The sequence below is a fragment of the Diplotaxodon limnothrissa genome, linkage group LG1, assembly GCF_057381915.1.
Source record: "Diplotaxodon limnothrissa isolate DT_005_m linkage group LG1, D_limnothrissa_male_GT1.1, whole genome shotgun sequence".
Taxonomy (NCBI): domain Eukaryota; kingdom Metazoa; phylum Chordata; class Actinopteri; order Cichliformes; family Cichlidae; genus Diplotaxodon; species Diplotaxodon limnothrissa.
In genome coordinates, this window is record NC_140596.1 from 30,056,315 (window position 1) to 30,073,637 (window position 17,323).

A 17,323-nucleotide genomic window follows, 5' to 3' on the forward strand; every position below is an offset into this window, starting at 1 on the left:
CACTGGTCTGTTTTATGCTGGTTGTACAGTTGTAGCAGGGTGAGCAGCTCGGTGGGGACACTCTTCAGCCACACGGGGAACACTAGGAAGCAATATGTGCTTAACCCAGCCTAGACTAGAGATTGGGGAAAAAACCAAATCCATGGCACTATTAGTGTTCATAAAAGCTGAATGCATATGATGTCTTATTCTTACATGTTGCATAAATCTGCCAGACATCAAATAACAACTAGATCGGGGCTAGCTTGCTTCTTTCCTCCATCTTTTTGAAAGGCATGTATCTGAAAACAATGAAAAAGCACACAACATATGGTTGTCAAATAGTGGTTCAATAGTGGTTAGTGAAAATATCATGGCTGGTTATGCTGGAGTAGAGCCACACCACCCGGACGATAGCTACAGCACGAGACCACACCATCAAATATCAAAACCAGTCCTGTTTTCAATTTCTTATTGTTCACAGATAAAAGATTCCACTTACAAAACTTGCATTTATCCAAAATACCAGTGCCCCCCCCCCCCCCCACACACACACACACACACACACACACACAAATAAATTAAAAAAACAATCACTGCGCAACCACTGTACGACTTGACTTTTCTTCTTTAAGAGGTTTAAATGTTTTCCATATTGCGGTATTCTAAATGGATGCAGGAAATGCTGTCACTCCACTCTGCTTTCCAAACTTCCACAGTGAGGTTTTGGCTCTGGTAGATGCCAGTGTGGTAGATTTCAGAACCGACCGACCCTGCTCAGGTTTCGTTTCGCTGGGGGAAGTCTCATTTCTCTGTTGTGCACACTGTGTTTTGCCTTTGTTAGCGATTGAGCTGATTTTAAATCCTGTACAAATGTGTTTGCGTGACTTTTCTAAACAGAAAATTTCTGAACAGACCCAAAAGGCATCATTTAAGCACAGCTGACCGTGCCCGTTTTTTCTCCTCCTGTACCATAAAGTGTCTAGATCATAGCAGATGCCCTGATGTGCTGTGCAAGCACAACGGAAAGCACATATAAATGCTGTGACATAGTGAGAAGCATGTGAAAATGTAGATGTAGATAAATTTCAGTATGCATAGCAGCATGTTTAATGCTGACCTAGTCTTGTCAGGAGTTGTTGGGGTTTTTTTTAAATTTGCATGAACAGCATTTAAAACTGACAGCAATTAGCTTGAAGAATGAGCCTGTCGCTACACGCTTGTAAGTGAACATTCATAAAGCCGCAGTTTATCTACTCCTCAGAAGTTTGTGCATTTCTGAAAAACTAATAAATGTCACAAAATGTGAATAAAATGTATTAAATATAAAATTCTTCCAATACACATTGAGAAACTGAACTGTTACTATTCAATGGCTCTGCAGCCATGCTAGCAGCTCTGCTGTTCTCGTTGTTGTTGTTGGATTTAAAAGCTAAACGATCATGCATGCTACTTTATCAATATTTATCATGTCGAGGATATTATGATACCAAGGCAGTGCATAATCAGGAAGGTAAATGAGGGAAGATGAGAAAACAGATTAAAGGTTAAGGAAATACAGTTTATCTTTATCAGGACATTTAAAAGTAGTCTGAATTGAATCACAGATTTCTACTTGCGACCATTAATTGTTGAACATTATTTTAGCCCTTCATCTAATGCAATACATTAAAGTCTCGCCCATAGTGCTGGACCAACCAGCGCACTGTTATTCCCATCCTACAGCTACACCCCAGATGTGAAAAAGAACGTTGGCGCCCTGCCCTCAGCTCGTACTCCGACACCCGGCCTCTGGCAGAGTCGGCTGCCTGTTGCTTCTGGTCTTTTGGGGCTCTAGACATGCGATGGTAGACCGTGGTAGATCAGGACATGTGTCCTCGGGTCTTCAGCTCTTTTGGGGGTCCGTGAACTGGCCGGGCCTCCTGGACTTTGCTCTGTCAGCCTTTGGGCCCCAGGGGCCGTTATTGCAGTTTCCCACCCTCATTGTTTGTCTCACGCTCACCACACACACACACACACACACACACACACACACACACACACACACACACACACACGTTTGTGTATCTATTTTTTCCCCTTTCAGGTGCTGTTTGTCTTTGTTGCAGATGCAGCAGTTGATGACCCGTTCCACTTTATTTGTGCTTTGACCTTTTAGTCTTATCGATTCACCTATTTTTTCTCCTTTTTTCCTTCTCTTTTCTCTGCCTCTCAGCTTTGGCATTGTTACATGATACATATATAAAAATAAAAATGAAAACAAATTATGACGATCAGTTAATCAAGTGCATTCGATTAGCAGGATCTAGCTGCTTACTGACCCTCTTTATTCCTTTGGAAGCAGTAAGAGTGGACTTAGTTATTTTACACATTTAATGACGTCCCCTTTAAAGTCCTGTCCAGAGCTTTCAGATTTCTATACATTGTGCAGTTTAAAAATGGAAGTAAATCCCAATATAGAGATTTTCTTTTTACATTTTCTTCCTTTTGTCTTCCCATTCACCTTTTAAATAAAAGCATTTAAAGAACTCATTAATTATACACTGAAAATAATAATATAATGGACCTGCCCATAGGCCTTTCATCCTTCTCAGTATAATTATTATGTTTAATGCTCTAACTGGCTGCATTCGTGACATCTGCAATCTGTGGTAACGGCTTCATTTGTGAGCAAGACTAAACTGAACCTGAACACAAGAAAGTGCAGGGCTGCATCAGACAGCCCCAAACGGCTGGAGACATTAAACGTGACTCTTTCATCTCTTTTCCTTTCTTCTTTTCTTTCAAAGACATTATCCCTCATATCAAAGCATGTTACTGAACTGCAGCAGCCATCTAAAGCCACAAAGCCTCGTTGTCCGACCCCATTTGAGCCAGTCAGAGGTATAACATCCATTTTTCTTCTCTCACCCTTTGTCTCAAGGAAGGTGTTAAAAACAAAAATAAAAAGGTGGAATTGAGAGAGCCCCTGCAGCTCTAAGGGTAACATGTTGGAAACTGAAGGAATCATTTTCAACCCATCGAACTGACAAGAGAAGATAACTCCTCTACTGTCAATCAAACCGAGGTGGAGGTGAGAAAACTATGTTGGCCTGTCAGGGTGCTAGTGTTACAAGTACTAGCCTGAGCCCTAAAGGCAACACAACCATCGCTACTGATGTTCTTGAGATAACTGAAGGAGTTGTCAACACATGCCCTGCAGTGCTACGTTCAAATCTGATTTCTCCCTCTCTGTCTGTGTTTCTTTGTGCTATTACATTTTCATCTATAATGTGCTGGAAAGTCCTGAAAATCAAGACATCTTCAAAACCTAAGGAGAACTTTTTTTTCTTTCTTTTTAACTAAAACTCAAACCACAGAAATGTTGGCACCAGGGTTTGCATTGCATTGCACCTAAAAAACAATGGAATACTGTGCATATTGCAGATATTACATGCCAGTTATCCTTGCATCTACAGTGCAATTCTGACTTTACTAGAACAATTATTTTTCAGAGGCCTTTAAAATCACGCCTAAAATTCAAGCATGACCCATTTCACCCTTTAAAACACCCTGACACAGGCACACTGTAATCAGTTTAGTTATTTGGTTTCCTGTCTCTGAGGCAGATCTTCAGAGCAGTAAGGAAATCCATCATACTCATGACATCCAGTAGAGCAAGGACATTTGACAAGAGTTTGAAAAGTAATTTTAAAACATCTGTGATTTTAATTAAAAGTAAAATGTGAATATCACCCGCGGCTGTGGGATGTGGCTGTGGCTCAACAGCATGGTGAGAGTTGAAGCTGGAGGGTTCAGGGTGGAGGGCAATACCAGAAGAAGCTGGGCTGGTAAAGCTGGGGAGTATTTTATAATTCTCCTTCTCTTGCAGTACTGCGCCGGGACCAGGAGAAGGCAGTATAAGGAACAGCCACCAACGCTGCAGGGGCCATGCTGGGTAACCACTGAGAAGTTGCAGCATATACAGGGAGTGCAGAATTATTAGGCAAATGAGTATTTTGTCCACATCATCCTCTTCATGCATGTTGTCTTACTCCAAGCTGTATAGGCTCGAAAGCCTACTACCAATTAAGCATATTAGGTGATGTGCATCTCTGTAATGAGAAGGGGTGTGGTCTAATGACATCAACACCCTATATCAGGTGTGCATAATTATTAGGCAACGTCCTTTCCTTTGGCAAAATGGGTCAAAAGAAGGACTTGACAGGCTCAGAAAAGTCAAAAATAGTGAGATATCTTGCAGAGGGATGCAGCAGTCTCAAAATTGCAAAGCTTCTGAAGCGTGATCATTGAACAATCAAGCGTTTCATTCAAAATAGTCAACAGGGTCGCAAGAAGCGTGTGGAAAAACCAAGGCGCAAAATAACTGCCCATGAACTGAGAAAAGTCAAGCGTGCAGCTGCCAAGATGCCACTTGCCACCAGTTTGGCCATATTTCAGAGCTGCAACATCACTGGAGTGCCCAAAAGCACAAGGTGTGCAATACTCAGAGACATGGCCAAGGTAAGAAAGGCTGAAAGACGACCACCACTGAACAAGACACACAAGCTGAAACGTCAAGACTGGGCCAAGAAATATCTCAAGACTGATTTTTCTAAGGTTTTATGGACTGATGAAATGAGAGTGAGTCTTGATGGGCCAGATGGATGGGCCCGTGGCTGGATTGGTAAAGGGCAGAGAGCTCCAGTCCGACTCAGACGCCAGCAAGGTGGAGGTGGAGTACTGGTTTGGGCTAGTATCATCAAAGATGAGCTTGTGGGGCCTTTTCGGGTTGAGGATGGCGTCAAGCTCAACTCCCAGTCCTACTGCCAGTTTCTGGAAGACACCTTTTTCAAGCAGTGGTACAGGAAGAAGTCTGCATCCTTCAAGAAAAACATGATTTTCATGCAGGACAATGCTCCATCACACGCGTCCAAGTACTCCACAGCGTGGCTGGCAAGAAAGGGTATAAAAGAAGAAAAACTAATGACATGGCCACCTTGTTCACCTGATCTGAACCCCATTGAGAACCTGTGGTCCATCATCAAATGTGAGATTTACAAGGAGGGAAAACAGTACACCTCTCTGAACAGTGTCTGGGAGGCTGTGGTTGCTGCTGCACGCAATGTTGATGGTGAACAGATCAAAACACTGACAGAATCCATGGATGGCAGGCTTTTGAGTGTCCTTGCAAAGAAAGGTGGCTATATTGGTCGCTGATTTGTTTTTGTTTTGTTTTTGAATGTCAGAAATGTATATTTGTGAATGTGGAGATGTTATATTGGTTTCACTGGTAAAAATAAATAATTGAAATGGGTATATATTTGTTTTTTTGTTAAGTTGCCTAATAATTCTGCACAGTAATAGTCACCTGCACACAGATATCCCCCTAAAATAGCTAAAACTACAAACAAACTACAAACTACTTCCAAAAACATTCAGCTTTGATATCAATGAGTTTTTTGGGTTCATTGAGAACATGGTTGTTGTTCAATAATAAAATTATTCCTCAAAAATACAACTTGCCTAATAATTCTGCACTCCCTGTAGTGAGAAAATAACAAAAGAAACATGCAAACAACGCTGCTACAGCCCACAGAAGGCATTTATACTAGTGTATCCACTGGAAATAGATTTTTCTAAAAGGAGCAAAAGAAATGAATTTTTAAAAAATTTAATTCTTGTTAAACTTTATAATGTCTCTATTTAGAAATAGTTTCACTTGTTGTATAAACTAAACACAATCCAACCTTTAATAGTGTTGTTAGTAATACTTATGTTTACCTCTACTGTTTCATATCAAAATGCTGTCTAAGAAATGTTGATTCATGTAAATAGACACTGTTAGTGAGTTTTTATCTTTGTTCAGCAGGCACTTGCTGCTCACTGTGCAACTGGCGAGTTTTTGCTGCCACCATGTGGCACGAGTGTAATAAGGCATGTAATGTTTCCGTCTCAACAGCACACCTGTGTGGTACACAAAAACAAAACAAAACATTGTTTAAGTGTATATCCATTTTCAACCTCTTACAGAATTTCCCAGATAAACCTTAACCCACAGCTGAGATTATAATTAAATTAACAGCTAAAACCTTGATATGAACATAACAATTAATAATATGTCACCACCTTCCCCATTAGGCATATAACAGCCCTGCACACTGGGCTTACATCATACTTTAATCAAGATATCATTATTATTTAATCACATTCGCTCAACAGTGTCACACAAATATGACACATACTTGAAGTGACCTGTTCAGCATTTCATAAATCATATTTTTTTTAAAAAACAAATCAAAATATAACAAAACATATTAAACATGAATATGTACCAGTTAGCATAACTTATATTTGGTTTTAATGAGAGTTAGGCATGCTCAATTGCTCAATACTGGCATGTTAAATAAAAAAATAAAGAAAAATAAATATGTTTCAGTTAACCAGTATAATGAATCAGAAACGGAACGGTGATTCTGATAACAGGCCTCGCTCAGAGCTTGTTCACAGTCTGATCTTGCTGTGTTTGGTTGGTCAGAGCAATATACTGGAGCCACTAATCTCAGAGAATGTCTGACTTATGAAATGTATGATTTAATAAAAGGAAGTTGCAAAAAATAAATATAAATAATTAATTGGTGTTTGACAAACACAGAGTGCTAAGAGTGCACTCACACTGAGGCATGTCAGCAGCCACAGATCTGAGTATTCCAACCAAATCGACAGCCTTTGTGAATAAAGAGAAAAAGGTACAATTGCACTACCAGCGGCTATTTTCCTTTATTACAATCATATAGACCTAACAATTTATCTTTCTGACAATGTAGGTTGCTTACTCAACCAAATAAAATATTATATATCTCATAAAGTAATTAAAGCTCATTAATCCTGAAAAATCTTAATCTTTTTTCTTCTCCTAAAGACGAACAACATACTTTATGTCTAAAGTCCTCCTACCCTGTGGGATTTTATGAGCATGTCTGCTGCACATCATACGCTGCAAACAGAAAAGTGGATGAGACTGAGAGTAAAATTCCAATGTGACTCATAATTGCACATTATGTCAAATATACCAGCCTGCTATTTGCATTTACAGGGCAACTAAAACCCTCAGAGAACATATGCATAGAAGAGCAAGCATTTCTTAGTGGCTGATATCAATTCTCACTCGCCTGAGCCCCATTCACACACTCATGACAATATGCAAACCACTGTATTGCTGCAGTTGAGCAATGCGAGAGGTATGAGCACTCTGGTTGTTGGAGTTGTTATCAGACTATATAAATCATGGACACAAACAAAAGAGATCTGCCTCATAAGGGTTCTGCATGGAAAAAAGAGGACACTAAATTGATTTCACAGCTCATCGCAATTTATTCCAACTTTTTTTCCTCTTTCCTGCTCGTAAACAAACGGTCACCTAGGCAACCGGAGCCTCGGACATCCGCATGGGACCGGCTGGCAGCTGCATAGCGATGTGCGAGGACCAAATAGCTTCCAGTGTGTACGCAGCTTAATGGTAAGTAGTGTCGAATCACGTCAACATAAGAGAGATTAAAGCTGGAACATTTGAAGAGCATTTCAACCCAACCCAGATATTGTACCTACCGTTAGCGGAGTTGTTTACCTTCTGTGCGCATGCGCTAGGAACACGTGTACGTCATAAGGTGGAAAGAGCAAAGCATTTCGTATGACGTCAAAAATTCGCAAGATTAACTTAGCAGCAAGAAGTCTCGATAGGACAGCATTAACTGCAACGAATCCCGTTTATCTGACTTTACTGATTATTCTGATTATTTGGTGAAAGTAAGTACCAAATCTTTAAACTATGATTTCCCAAAGAAGGCAACAAGGTCTGTAAGATTTTGTTGCACAATATATGTTCTATATTTGTATTTAAAAAAACAATTCTTTCCATATTTGTCTTTCACAGCTATGCTGAAAAGAAGCAGTCGGTTACAGTCTAATGGCTATTATAATAGCACCGGCGAACCAGTCATCTCCTATAAGGAGAGACTGTATAGGTAAGTGTTTGTATGCATATTTTTTTGCTGTCAAACGTGTGTATACACCCATGTCATGTATGCTTTCATTAAACAGTCAGCAGTTCTCAAGCAGACTTTTGTTCTCATTTGGTTTTATTTCATTCAGAGTTTTCAAAAGGCGTCGATTTCATTTCCGAAACGGCGAAGAACGTCACTTTGAACATGACTTGGAGCCTGGATGTGGCTCAACAAAAAGAAAGACATTTCTCCTCATCTTTCTGGTCTTCTCTTTTGGTAAATGATCCCTTTCCACAAACCATTACATCCTCTCCAGTAGCAATATGTGATTTTCTTTTGAATTAACGTCTTATCACATGATTTCTCTTCATCCACCAGGTCTACTCTTCAGTCTGGCAGTTTTCACCGGCATCCCCTCTGTCATCATGACAAAGGTATGGCGTACTTATGCAGTTTAGAAGAACAATAAAAGGAAAACAATCCTGAACAGAAAGTAATATTGTAAAGGTGTTTACATTAAACATAAACAAATTCTTTTTGCAATTATAGATATTCACTACAAGCTCCAAGCAGGCTTGGAAACAACTCGAGGAGCTTCAAAGTGAACTGGCCAGTCTGAAAGAGAAAATAGACTTTCTAGTTCCGGTGGCAGACAGGATGCCAAACTTTGCCCTGGAGTCACTCGGTAAGTCAGAAACTCAAACTGTCAGTTAGGTCCAAAGAAAATATGTTGTTGTTTTGGAATTTCTTTCTCACTGTTTTTTATCTATAGGAGCTAGAATAATTTACGATAAGACGTCAGAAAGCTATCCCCCTGATAAACCGGTGCTACGAATCTTTGGTTTCACGTTGATTTGTCCCAACCAGCGACCATACAGAAGCCCAAGAATCCTTCTTGAGGTAAAAAAAACGTATTCCACAAAGCAAAATATGTCATGATATAACAGCCCGACTGCTTTGCCCTTTACTCAACTCTATTTTCCTTTTGGTTCCCCTCTTTAGGGCCGGGCACCAATGCTTCCAGGTCAGTGCTGGGCATTTGGTGGTAGCCAGGGACAGATTTCAATTGGCCTGGCCCAATACATCACGATCAGCCACGTGTCACTGGGGCACATACCACAGATGCTATCTCCATATCTGACCGTGTCAAGTGCGCCCAGGAAGTTTTCAGTATTTGTAAGTCACAGATTCCTCAGTACCACACGATTGAACTTCTGCATACATTACAGTGTGTTATAGAAAAACTTGATATGCATCTCTTTGTGTCTCAGGGAAATCAACATGCTGAGGATCCAGTCATTTATCTGGGTACCTTTCAATATGACCCAAAGGGAGGGCCGCTTCAAACATTTAAGATAGCCGTGAGTCCACTGTGTCATTGTTCACATGCACATACACTTTTTTTTTTACCAACTTTTTAGAAAATAATAATTGTAGATTATCCCCTATATCCTCTTGTAGTAATGATAATATCTCTGATTTTACCATCTTGTCACCTTTTTAACAGTCACATTGGTTTTGTTCAACTAACTGCTATTTATCTTTCTTGTCTCACAGGAATCTAACATCAGTGTGGTGAAGTACGTGACACTACGGATTCATGACAACTGGGGCAACTCCCAGTACTCGTGTATCTACAGTTTTAGAGTTCATGGCAAACTAGCATGGCATGAACACTAAAACTGTGGAGACATGCAGGACTGTGGTGGAGTTAAGTATAAATGGAAAAAGAGAGAAACATCCGTCCTCCACGTAACTCTAGTTAACAGTTTGTAGTCTGATGCGCCTCACACCCAGCCGGTCGTCATATTGTTGGGGTTTTCTCTCTTTCCTTTTTCTTTTTTAATTAAATATTTTTCATTTCATTTCATTTATTTAATTTAATTTATTAAAACATTGCTTTAAAAAAAATCATGTGTGTCCTTTGAAAGTTCTTAAATGACTGTGTATATTATGATACAAAATTACTAATTACAAAACACCTCGAACAATCTGTTTAGATTTCACGTACTGAACAGTAAGACAGATGAAAAGCACTAGAGCCACACGGTTTTCCCCTTAATAAAATTCAAGTCTATGTTGAATGTGCTCTGATATGACAGACTTATACTGTGAAATAGGATTTAAGGATTAATGAGGAGACTTGAGGTTTGAATGGGTTTTCAGGTGTACAAAGGTGGCTTACTACTTACCCTGGGTACCACTGTTACCATCATAACTTTTGCTGCAGATTTATTCTAAACAATAAGAATTTATAGATGTATATATCACTAAAAACTGATATTTGATATGTATATCCACATAATTATGGATTATTATCATATATATATATATAATATTATGCAAAAAGACAGACTGTATTTTAAAAGAAAATACGTGAAGAAACACATTATATTAGATTTTTATTTCAAATATGACAAAATGCTGATTTTACAGCAGTAAAATTATTCTATCTCTGCACTTTAAACATTTAATAGCCTTTCTTCCTTGCACAGAGTGGATAGTCAAACAAACTGACTAATCATAAATACATTTTATACAAAGTTATATTTATGTTATGAAGCTGCCAGTTTTAAATAATCTGAGGCTACGCCTTCTCAATTCAGACTGGCCTATAAAAGAGCTTCAACCGAGGCAGGGAAAATAAGATGGCCACCACAGAGGCAACCTGCGAACACTTTGCTGCATTAGTGCTTCTCAACAATTTATTACTTTATTTTTTTGTTTTTATTACTTTTTTATTATAGCACTAGGAATAAACAATAAGATAAGGATTCTGGATCTGGATCAGCACCATGATGCAAACTTGTGGTCAGAGTATTGACTGTGTTCTGGAGCAGGCATAAAATGTCACTGTGCATGTGTGCGTGCATCTCCACCACCACTATAACAAAGGTATGGCAAACAGACCCACTTTCTAATAAAATATATATATGTTCATAAAATTATTGACAATATAAGCATTTAAGCACAACTGGATCTAAAAAAGCACTTATCCCAGTGTTCCAAGTTGATGAAAATCACCCAACAGGAAAGCAGCTGGGCATTCAGAAATATGATGTTAATCAAATCCTTCTGAATTAACCATCTAACACGGCAAAAATGAGCAGATGAAAAGCCAAAAATTCCAGCAGGCGGTGCTGGACCAAGGCCAGGAAGATCGTGAAGGACCTCAGCCATCCCAACAACGGACTGTTCTCTCTGTTGAGGTCAGGAAAGCGATTCCGCTCCCTGAAGACCAACACAGAGAGACTGAGGAGGAGCTTCTTCCCGCAGGCGATACGGTCTCTCAATCACACCACCACACAGTACTGACCCACACATATGGTTCTTACACACACACTGGACATTCTGGACTTTGTTTTCACTTCATCACTTAAATCAAGACACAAATGTGGATTGCACAACACTGGACATTATATTTCCTCAATTCCATTTAATACTTGTACAGCTGTTGTTATTGTATATATATATATATATATATATATATATATATATATTTCTTCACACATTCTTATATACTTCTATACTGTGTATTGTGTATTTTGTTGTACAGTTATTTTATTTTCAACTTTAACTTATATATTTTATCTTATTCTTTCCCAGTTAAATTTACCCTTCATTCTAATTTGTGTTGTACAGTTATTTCATTTTTAACTTAAATTTTTATATTTTATTTTATTTTATTCCTTCCTAGTTAAATTTACCCTTTTTAATTTTCATATTTATTTCCTATCTTATTCATAGCCTTTTCTTTTTTTCTTTAGGTCACGAGCAGTTGTGTAAGCATTTCACTGCATATCGTACTGTGTATGACTGTGTACGTGACAAATAAAATTTGAATTTGAATTTGAAATCTATTCACAGGTTCACAATTTGGGCTGCGGTTCCCCCTGATTGTGCAACGGTGTTAACCATCAGCAAAACCACATATAAACCGCTCTGTGTTTAAGAATTGCAACGCTTATGCTATTCTTCTGATTTAGGATTATTTGGATGATGAGTTGGCGACACAGTTCTTATCTTCCTGCATTTCTCCAAAAACACACAAAACTGCCAAGGTTGAAGCTGGCACATGTACTCATACACACACACACCCTCAAACACTCAGACATTACAACAGCTATGTCTACTATTCAAACTGCTTTTCTCATACTGATCAAACATATTTTGATTTATATCCTTATGAATAAAAAATTTTCACTATTTGGAAATAGAGAAAAGCTCTATTTTAGCACTCTGATCATTTTTACTCACATAAGGCTGAATATTGAGACCTTTTACTGTCTCTTAGCTGTGATGTGGATGGGCGGGGACTTCAATCTCTTTCTACGCCTCTGTCAGTGCGCCCCAGGGCAGCTGTGGCTACAATGTAGCTTGCCATCACCAGTGTATGTGTGAATAGGTGGATGACGAAATGTAGTGTAAAGTGCTTTGGGGTCCATAGGGACTAAGCAAAGCGCTATACAAATACAGGCCATTTACCATTTACGCCAGGTCACATGACAAAATTAAACAGCTTGTGATGGACAGAGTTACCATAACAGACAAGACATAGAAAAACGTAATTTGTGCCAGTATAATTTTATTTTATGAGAAACAAATTAAAAATGTGACCAAGATACTAACATTAAACTAAAAACTGATCAGAACAGCTTTGGCTGAGCTCTTTACATTTATGTATGGGCTTTTTTTGTTAGGATGCCTGGGTCGTTGACCCAGGGTTTTTTAGTTTATTATGTTATTTATAATTTCTAGTCTTTGGGTTTTTGTTAGAGTTATGTCTTATGGTTTGTCTCTGTGTAATCCTTAGTTGCTGTCTCCCCTGTCCGCTATATCCCCGTGTCCAGTCAGTGTCTGTGTCTGCCCTGGTCCCACGTCTCTGTTCCCTCTGTTGTAGTGCCTGCATGTGAATCTGTGTCTTTGTTCAGTCTGTGTTATGTGTTTCCTGTTTTACTTTGAAGGTCTCTGTCTTATCTCAGTGTGTTCACTTTACGCTTCCTTGTCTTGTCAGTTCTGATTTGCCGCAGCTGTGTTTCCCTCCTGTTGTCCATTCCCTGATTGCTCCCTCTATGTATTTAAGCCCTGTGTTTCAGTTTGTCATTGTTGTGATCTACCTTTATCTTGCTGTGTGTTTTGGCTGCATAGGTGTATTTTGTAGTCTTAGTTTTTGTTACCCTTTTGAGTTCAGCATTAAAGCTGTTTTGAGTTACTTTGTCTCCGGAGTCTGCACTTTGGGTCCTTCTCCTGCCTGCACACAGCCGTCACATAACATTTTTGCTGTCATCATGTAGCTGAAGTGAAATAAGACATGTAATGTTTCAGCCTCAACAGCAGACCTGTGTGGTATAAACAAACAATTATTAAACATATTTTAAGAGGCCTGAAACACAGCTGGGGGGGTTGGTGAGGCCAAACGTCATAACGAGGTACTTAAAGTGTCCCAGGTGAGTGTTGAAAGCAGTTTTCCATTTATCCCCTTCTCGAAGGCAGACCAGATGATAGGCATTGTGGAGGTCGAGTTTAGAAAAGATTGTGGCACCTGCTGTAGCTCAAAGGCGTATGCTATCAGCTAGCACTTATTCTTAACAGTTTTTAATTTAACCCCCGAAAATCAATGCAGGAGCGCAGGGTTTTATCCTTCTTATCAACAAAGAAGAATCCCGCCCCGAGGGGAGATGTGGATTGCCGAATAATGCCTGCTGCAAGTGAGTCCGTTATATAGTGCTCCATAGCCCCGTGCTCAGGCTTTGAGAAACTGTACAAGCAACTGTTTGGAAAGGAAGCGCTAGGGAGAAGACCTATACAAAAGTAATAGGGATGGTGAGGCGGGAGCGGCAAGGCCCGATCCTTACTAAACACTTGGGAGAGAACATGGTATTCAGTGTGAACCGCAGAGAGGTCAGTGATAACCTCTGCTGGGTTAGTGGCTACAATGTTAGGTACAGCCAACCTTAAACACTGCTTGTAGCACCTAACACTCCACCCTTGCTGCTTTAGGGGCATTTAGTACTTACTTTCGCCAAATAATAAAAAATAATCAATCAAATAAATACAGAAAAACATGGATTTGTTGTAGTCAGTGCTCCTGCTGCTACTTACAGCTGACCGAACTTTGCACTGACATCATAGCCCAGAAGTCTTTGATACATCAAAGGCAAACGTATGATGTACACGTATTTCAAGCGCATGTGCGCAGGAGGTAAACAAATGCATCAGGTGTGAACAGATGACTGCGTTCGCTAACTGAAGGTACAGTATCTGGGTTGGGTTAAAATGCTCTTCAGATGTTCCAGCTTTAATCTCTTTGATGTGATTCGATACTAATTACCATTAAGCTTCATACACACTGGAAGCTATTTGCTCCTCACACATCCTTATGTAGCTGCCAGCTGGTCCCTTGCAGAATCCCAAGGCTCCAGTTCACTAGTTGACCCTCTCTTTACAAGCAGGTCACATGTCAATATTCTTCCCTGTTCTTGGCAGACTCTTCAGTCAGTCTGTTGAATGTTTTTGCCTGCTCAGTGTAGTGGGGAATGCAACTGCTTGACACTGAAATGTTCCTGCTTCCATTCTTGCTGGAGGCACAAAAGTATCCAGTCAAGCACGTAGACTGACTCCAGTTTTACAAGTAAGCACCCAAAAAAAGCTGCTACTATTAATCTTATTTATCTTAAATTGGTTAAACATCCATCTCGAGGAAAATTTTAGTTTAATGTCTTCTTTTTTGCATGTTTTTCGGTAATGCAGAACCCTTATTAAGCAGACCTCTTTTGTTCGTGTCCATGACTTATATGTTACACATTTTTAAAGGCTTATGGAGTCTGATAACAACTCCAACAACCAGAGTGCTCCTTCCTCTCGCATTGCTCAGCTGCAGCAATACAGTGTTAGCCCAGGGACATTCTTTGCATATTGTCATGGGGTGTGTGAATGGGGCTTAGGCGATTGAGAAATGATATCAGCCACAAAGAAAAGCAATGGTCTGTGACCAAATGCTTGCTCTTCTATGCATATGTTCTCTGAGATTGAGGGCTTTAGTTGCCATATAAATGCAAATAGCAGGCTGGTATATTTGACATAATGTGCAATTATGAGTCAAATTGGGATTTTACTCAGTCTCATCCACTTTTCTGTTTGCTGATGTGCATACTGGAGCATACTAAAATCCCACAGAGTAGCAGGACTTTAGACATAAAGATGGCTGATCGTCTTTAGGAGGAGAAAGAAAGATTAAGACCCTATGTCCAGGATTAATGAGCTTTAATTATTTTATGAGATAAAATACTGACGATGTGTGCTGCTGGTAAAGTTTCTGGGCTGCCTTTCCTCATAAAAGCCATCCCTCAAGATTCTCTCCATATAAAGCAATGCAATATCAGGGACTATAACATCTAGTCCTTTTACTGAATCATGAGATATATAATATTCTGTTTGGTTGAGTAAGTAGCCTACATTGTCAGAAAGATGATTTATTAGGTATATATGATTGTAATAACGGAAAATAACCTCTGGGTGGTGCAATTTCACCTTTTTCCACCCTCTGGTTAGAATACTCAGATCCTACTCTGTGTCAGGGATGAGTTGATGCCCGAAGTGGGGAACTTTAAGTAAGAGGGGAGCGGGAGATCGACAGACCGATTGGTGCTATGGCTGCAGTGACACGAATCCTGTACCAGTCCGTCATGGTAAAGAGAGCGCGAAGCTCTTAATTTAGCGGTCGGTCTGTGTCCCGGCCGTCACAAATGGCCATGAGCTCTGGGTAGTGACGGAAAGAACAAGATCAGGGATACAAGCGGCGGAAATGAGCTTTCTGCGAAGGATGACTGGCCACTTTCTTAGAGATAGGGTGATGTCCCACTGGGAGGAGGCCCCTAGGCAGACCCAGGAGAGATTATATCTCTCGGCTGGCCTGTGAACGCCTTGGTGTTGCTCCAGACAAGCCCGAGAAGGGAACTAGGGAGAGAAGTGGTCTGGCCTTCTCTGCTTAGGCTATTGCCCCCTGCGACCTGGTCCTATATAAGCTGAGGAAAATGGTTGGATGGAATTCGATGGTTTGATTTTGTCAGACCCTTAAAAGGCCAACCCTGGGTTTAAGTCCAAGAGCAGTGGTGCTGACTGAAGGAGTCATGGTTACTGAAATTAATTCTTGGATCTTTCTTTGTGCCCCCATTAATTTACACAGACTCACCAACATTGGACAGCAGGAGACTAGAAAAATGTTATCTGATGTGATGAGTCTCGATTTCTGTTCACTTGTTACTGCATCTCAGTTCAGTAGGGAGCTTTGAGTTGTGGTGGAGTGACAGGTTCACTTCCAACCCACAAATCTGTAGCAACTCTGTCATGCTGTCAATATGAAGAAAAATGTCTGAGGAAATGTTGTTGAATCTGTGCCACTAGCGTTCAAATGGTCGTTGAATGTAAGTCCCAAAGTCTGTAAAAACAGAATTTTTTCCTGGCAAAGCCAGTTAGTTTGATCATTTACTGCATTGTATTTTCCCATTTCAGCGCTACACTCTTGGTCTCCTGGTACCTTATTTCTGGTTTGTGGTGTCCGCATATGATGTCCACATATACCTCACTGAGGTGTCACTGTTGAGTAAAGTTGAAAAAAGAGACTTGGTTGAAGCAACAGCTGTTCAAGTGTTAATTATTAAGATTGCTGTGCTAAGGGCTCAACAGTTGCTTTACACTGGAGTAAATTTAGAGTCATTAGTGAAAGGAGCTGATGATAGGAGGACCAGAATCATGCTGTTATACTATATGCAGCAGTCATTTTAGACACATAGATCATTGAAAGCTGTTTAAACAATGGGAATTCGCTGACTGAGTCACTTCAAATCACCTCATGAGTCACAGAGTTAAGTTCATTTAATGTGAATAAACAAGTTCAATAAAGTGAATGATGACTGAAAAATTGTTCGCTTTACTCTGAGAAACATAAAATGCCATTTACTTCCTGTTATTATATCAGTTTAATGACCTACTTTTACATTTGCTACAAAGTACCTACTGCCTATTCTTTTTTAAACTACTTTATAGTAAGTACTACCTATTTACTATTACTTATAGGTGAAAAGTTCCTGCAGGAAACTGACTAAATGGAGAATATCATGTTCCCTTCATCCCTTTTGAAGTTTTCTGAACCCTCAAAATACACATCTGGTAATATAATCATCATGTTTCTTTTGAAACAGTATAGTTATCTGAGAAAAATGAGTTTAAGGATAACTGAGCTTTATACGTTGTAAAGGAGTATGAAAATAAGTCAGAATTCTAGATTAATCTGATTTTGCTCAAAGTAATACTTTTAGACTTAATTAAGAGAACTGATTAGTTCCTTCATTGAATATCAAGTA

At 39.6% G+C, this 17,323-nt stretch overlaps 1 protein-coding gene across 1 annotated transcript; it reads left to right on the plus strand.

The window, feature by feature from the left end:
- The first annotated feature begins 2,148 nt into the window (after positions 1-2,148).
- Positions 2,149-9,641, plus strand: LOC146640003 (SUN domain-containing protein 2-like). Its single transcript, XM_085357069.1, has 9 exons — positions 2,149-2,159; positions 7,884-7,982; positions 8,110-8,237; positions 8,340-8,395; positions 8,511-8,646; positions 8,734-8,861; positions 8,964-9,137; positions 9,233-9,322; positions 9,519-9,641. The coding sequence occupies exons 2-9, from the start codon at positions 7,894-7,896 to the stop codon at positions 9,639-9,641; spliced, it is 924 nt and encodes a 307-aa protein (XP_085213195.1). The 5' UTR covers positions 2,149-2,159; positions 7,884-7,893.
- Positions 9,642-17,323: the final 7,682 nt, after the last annotated feature.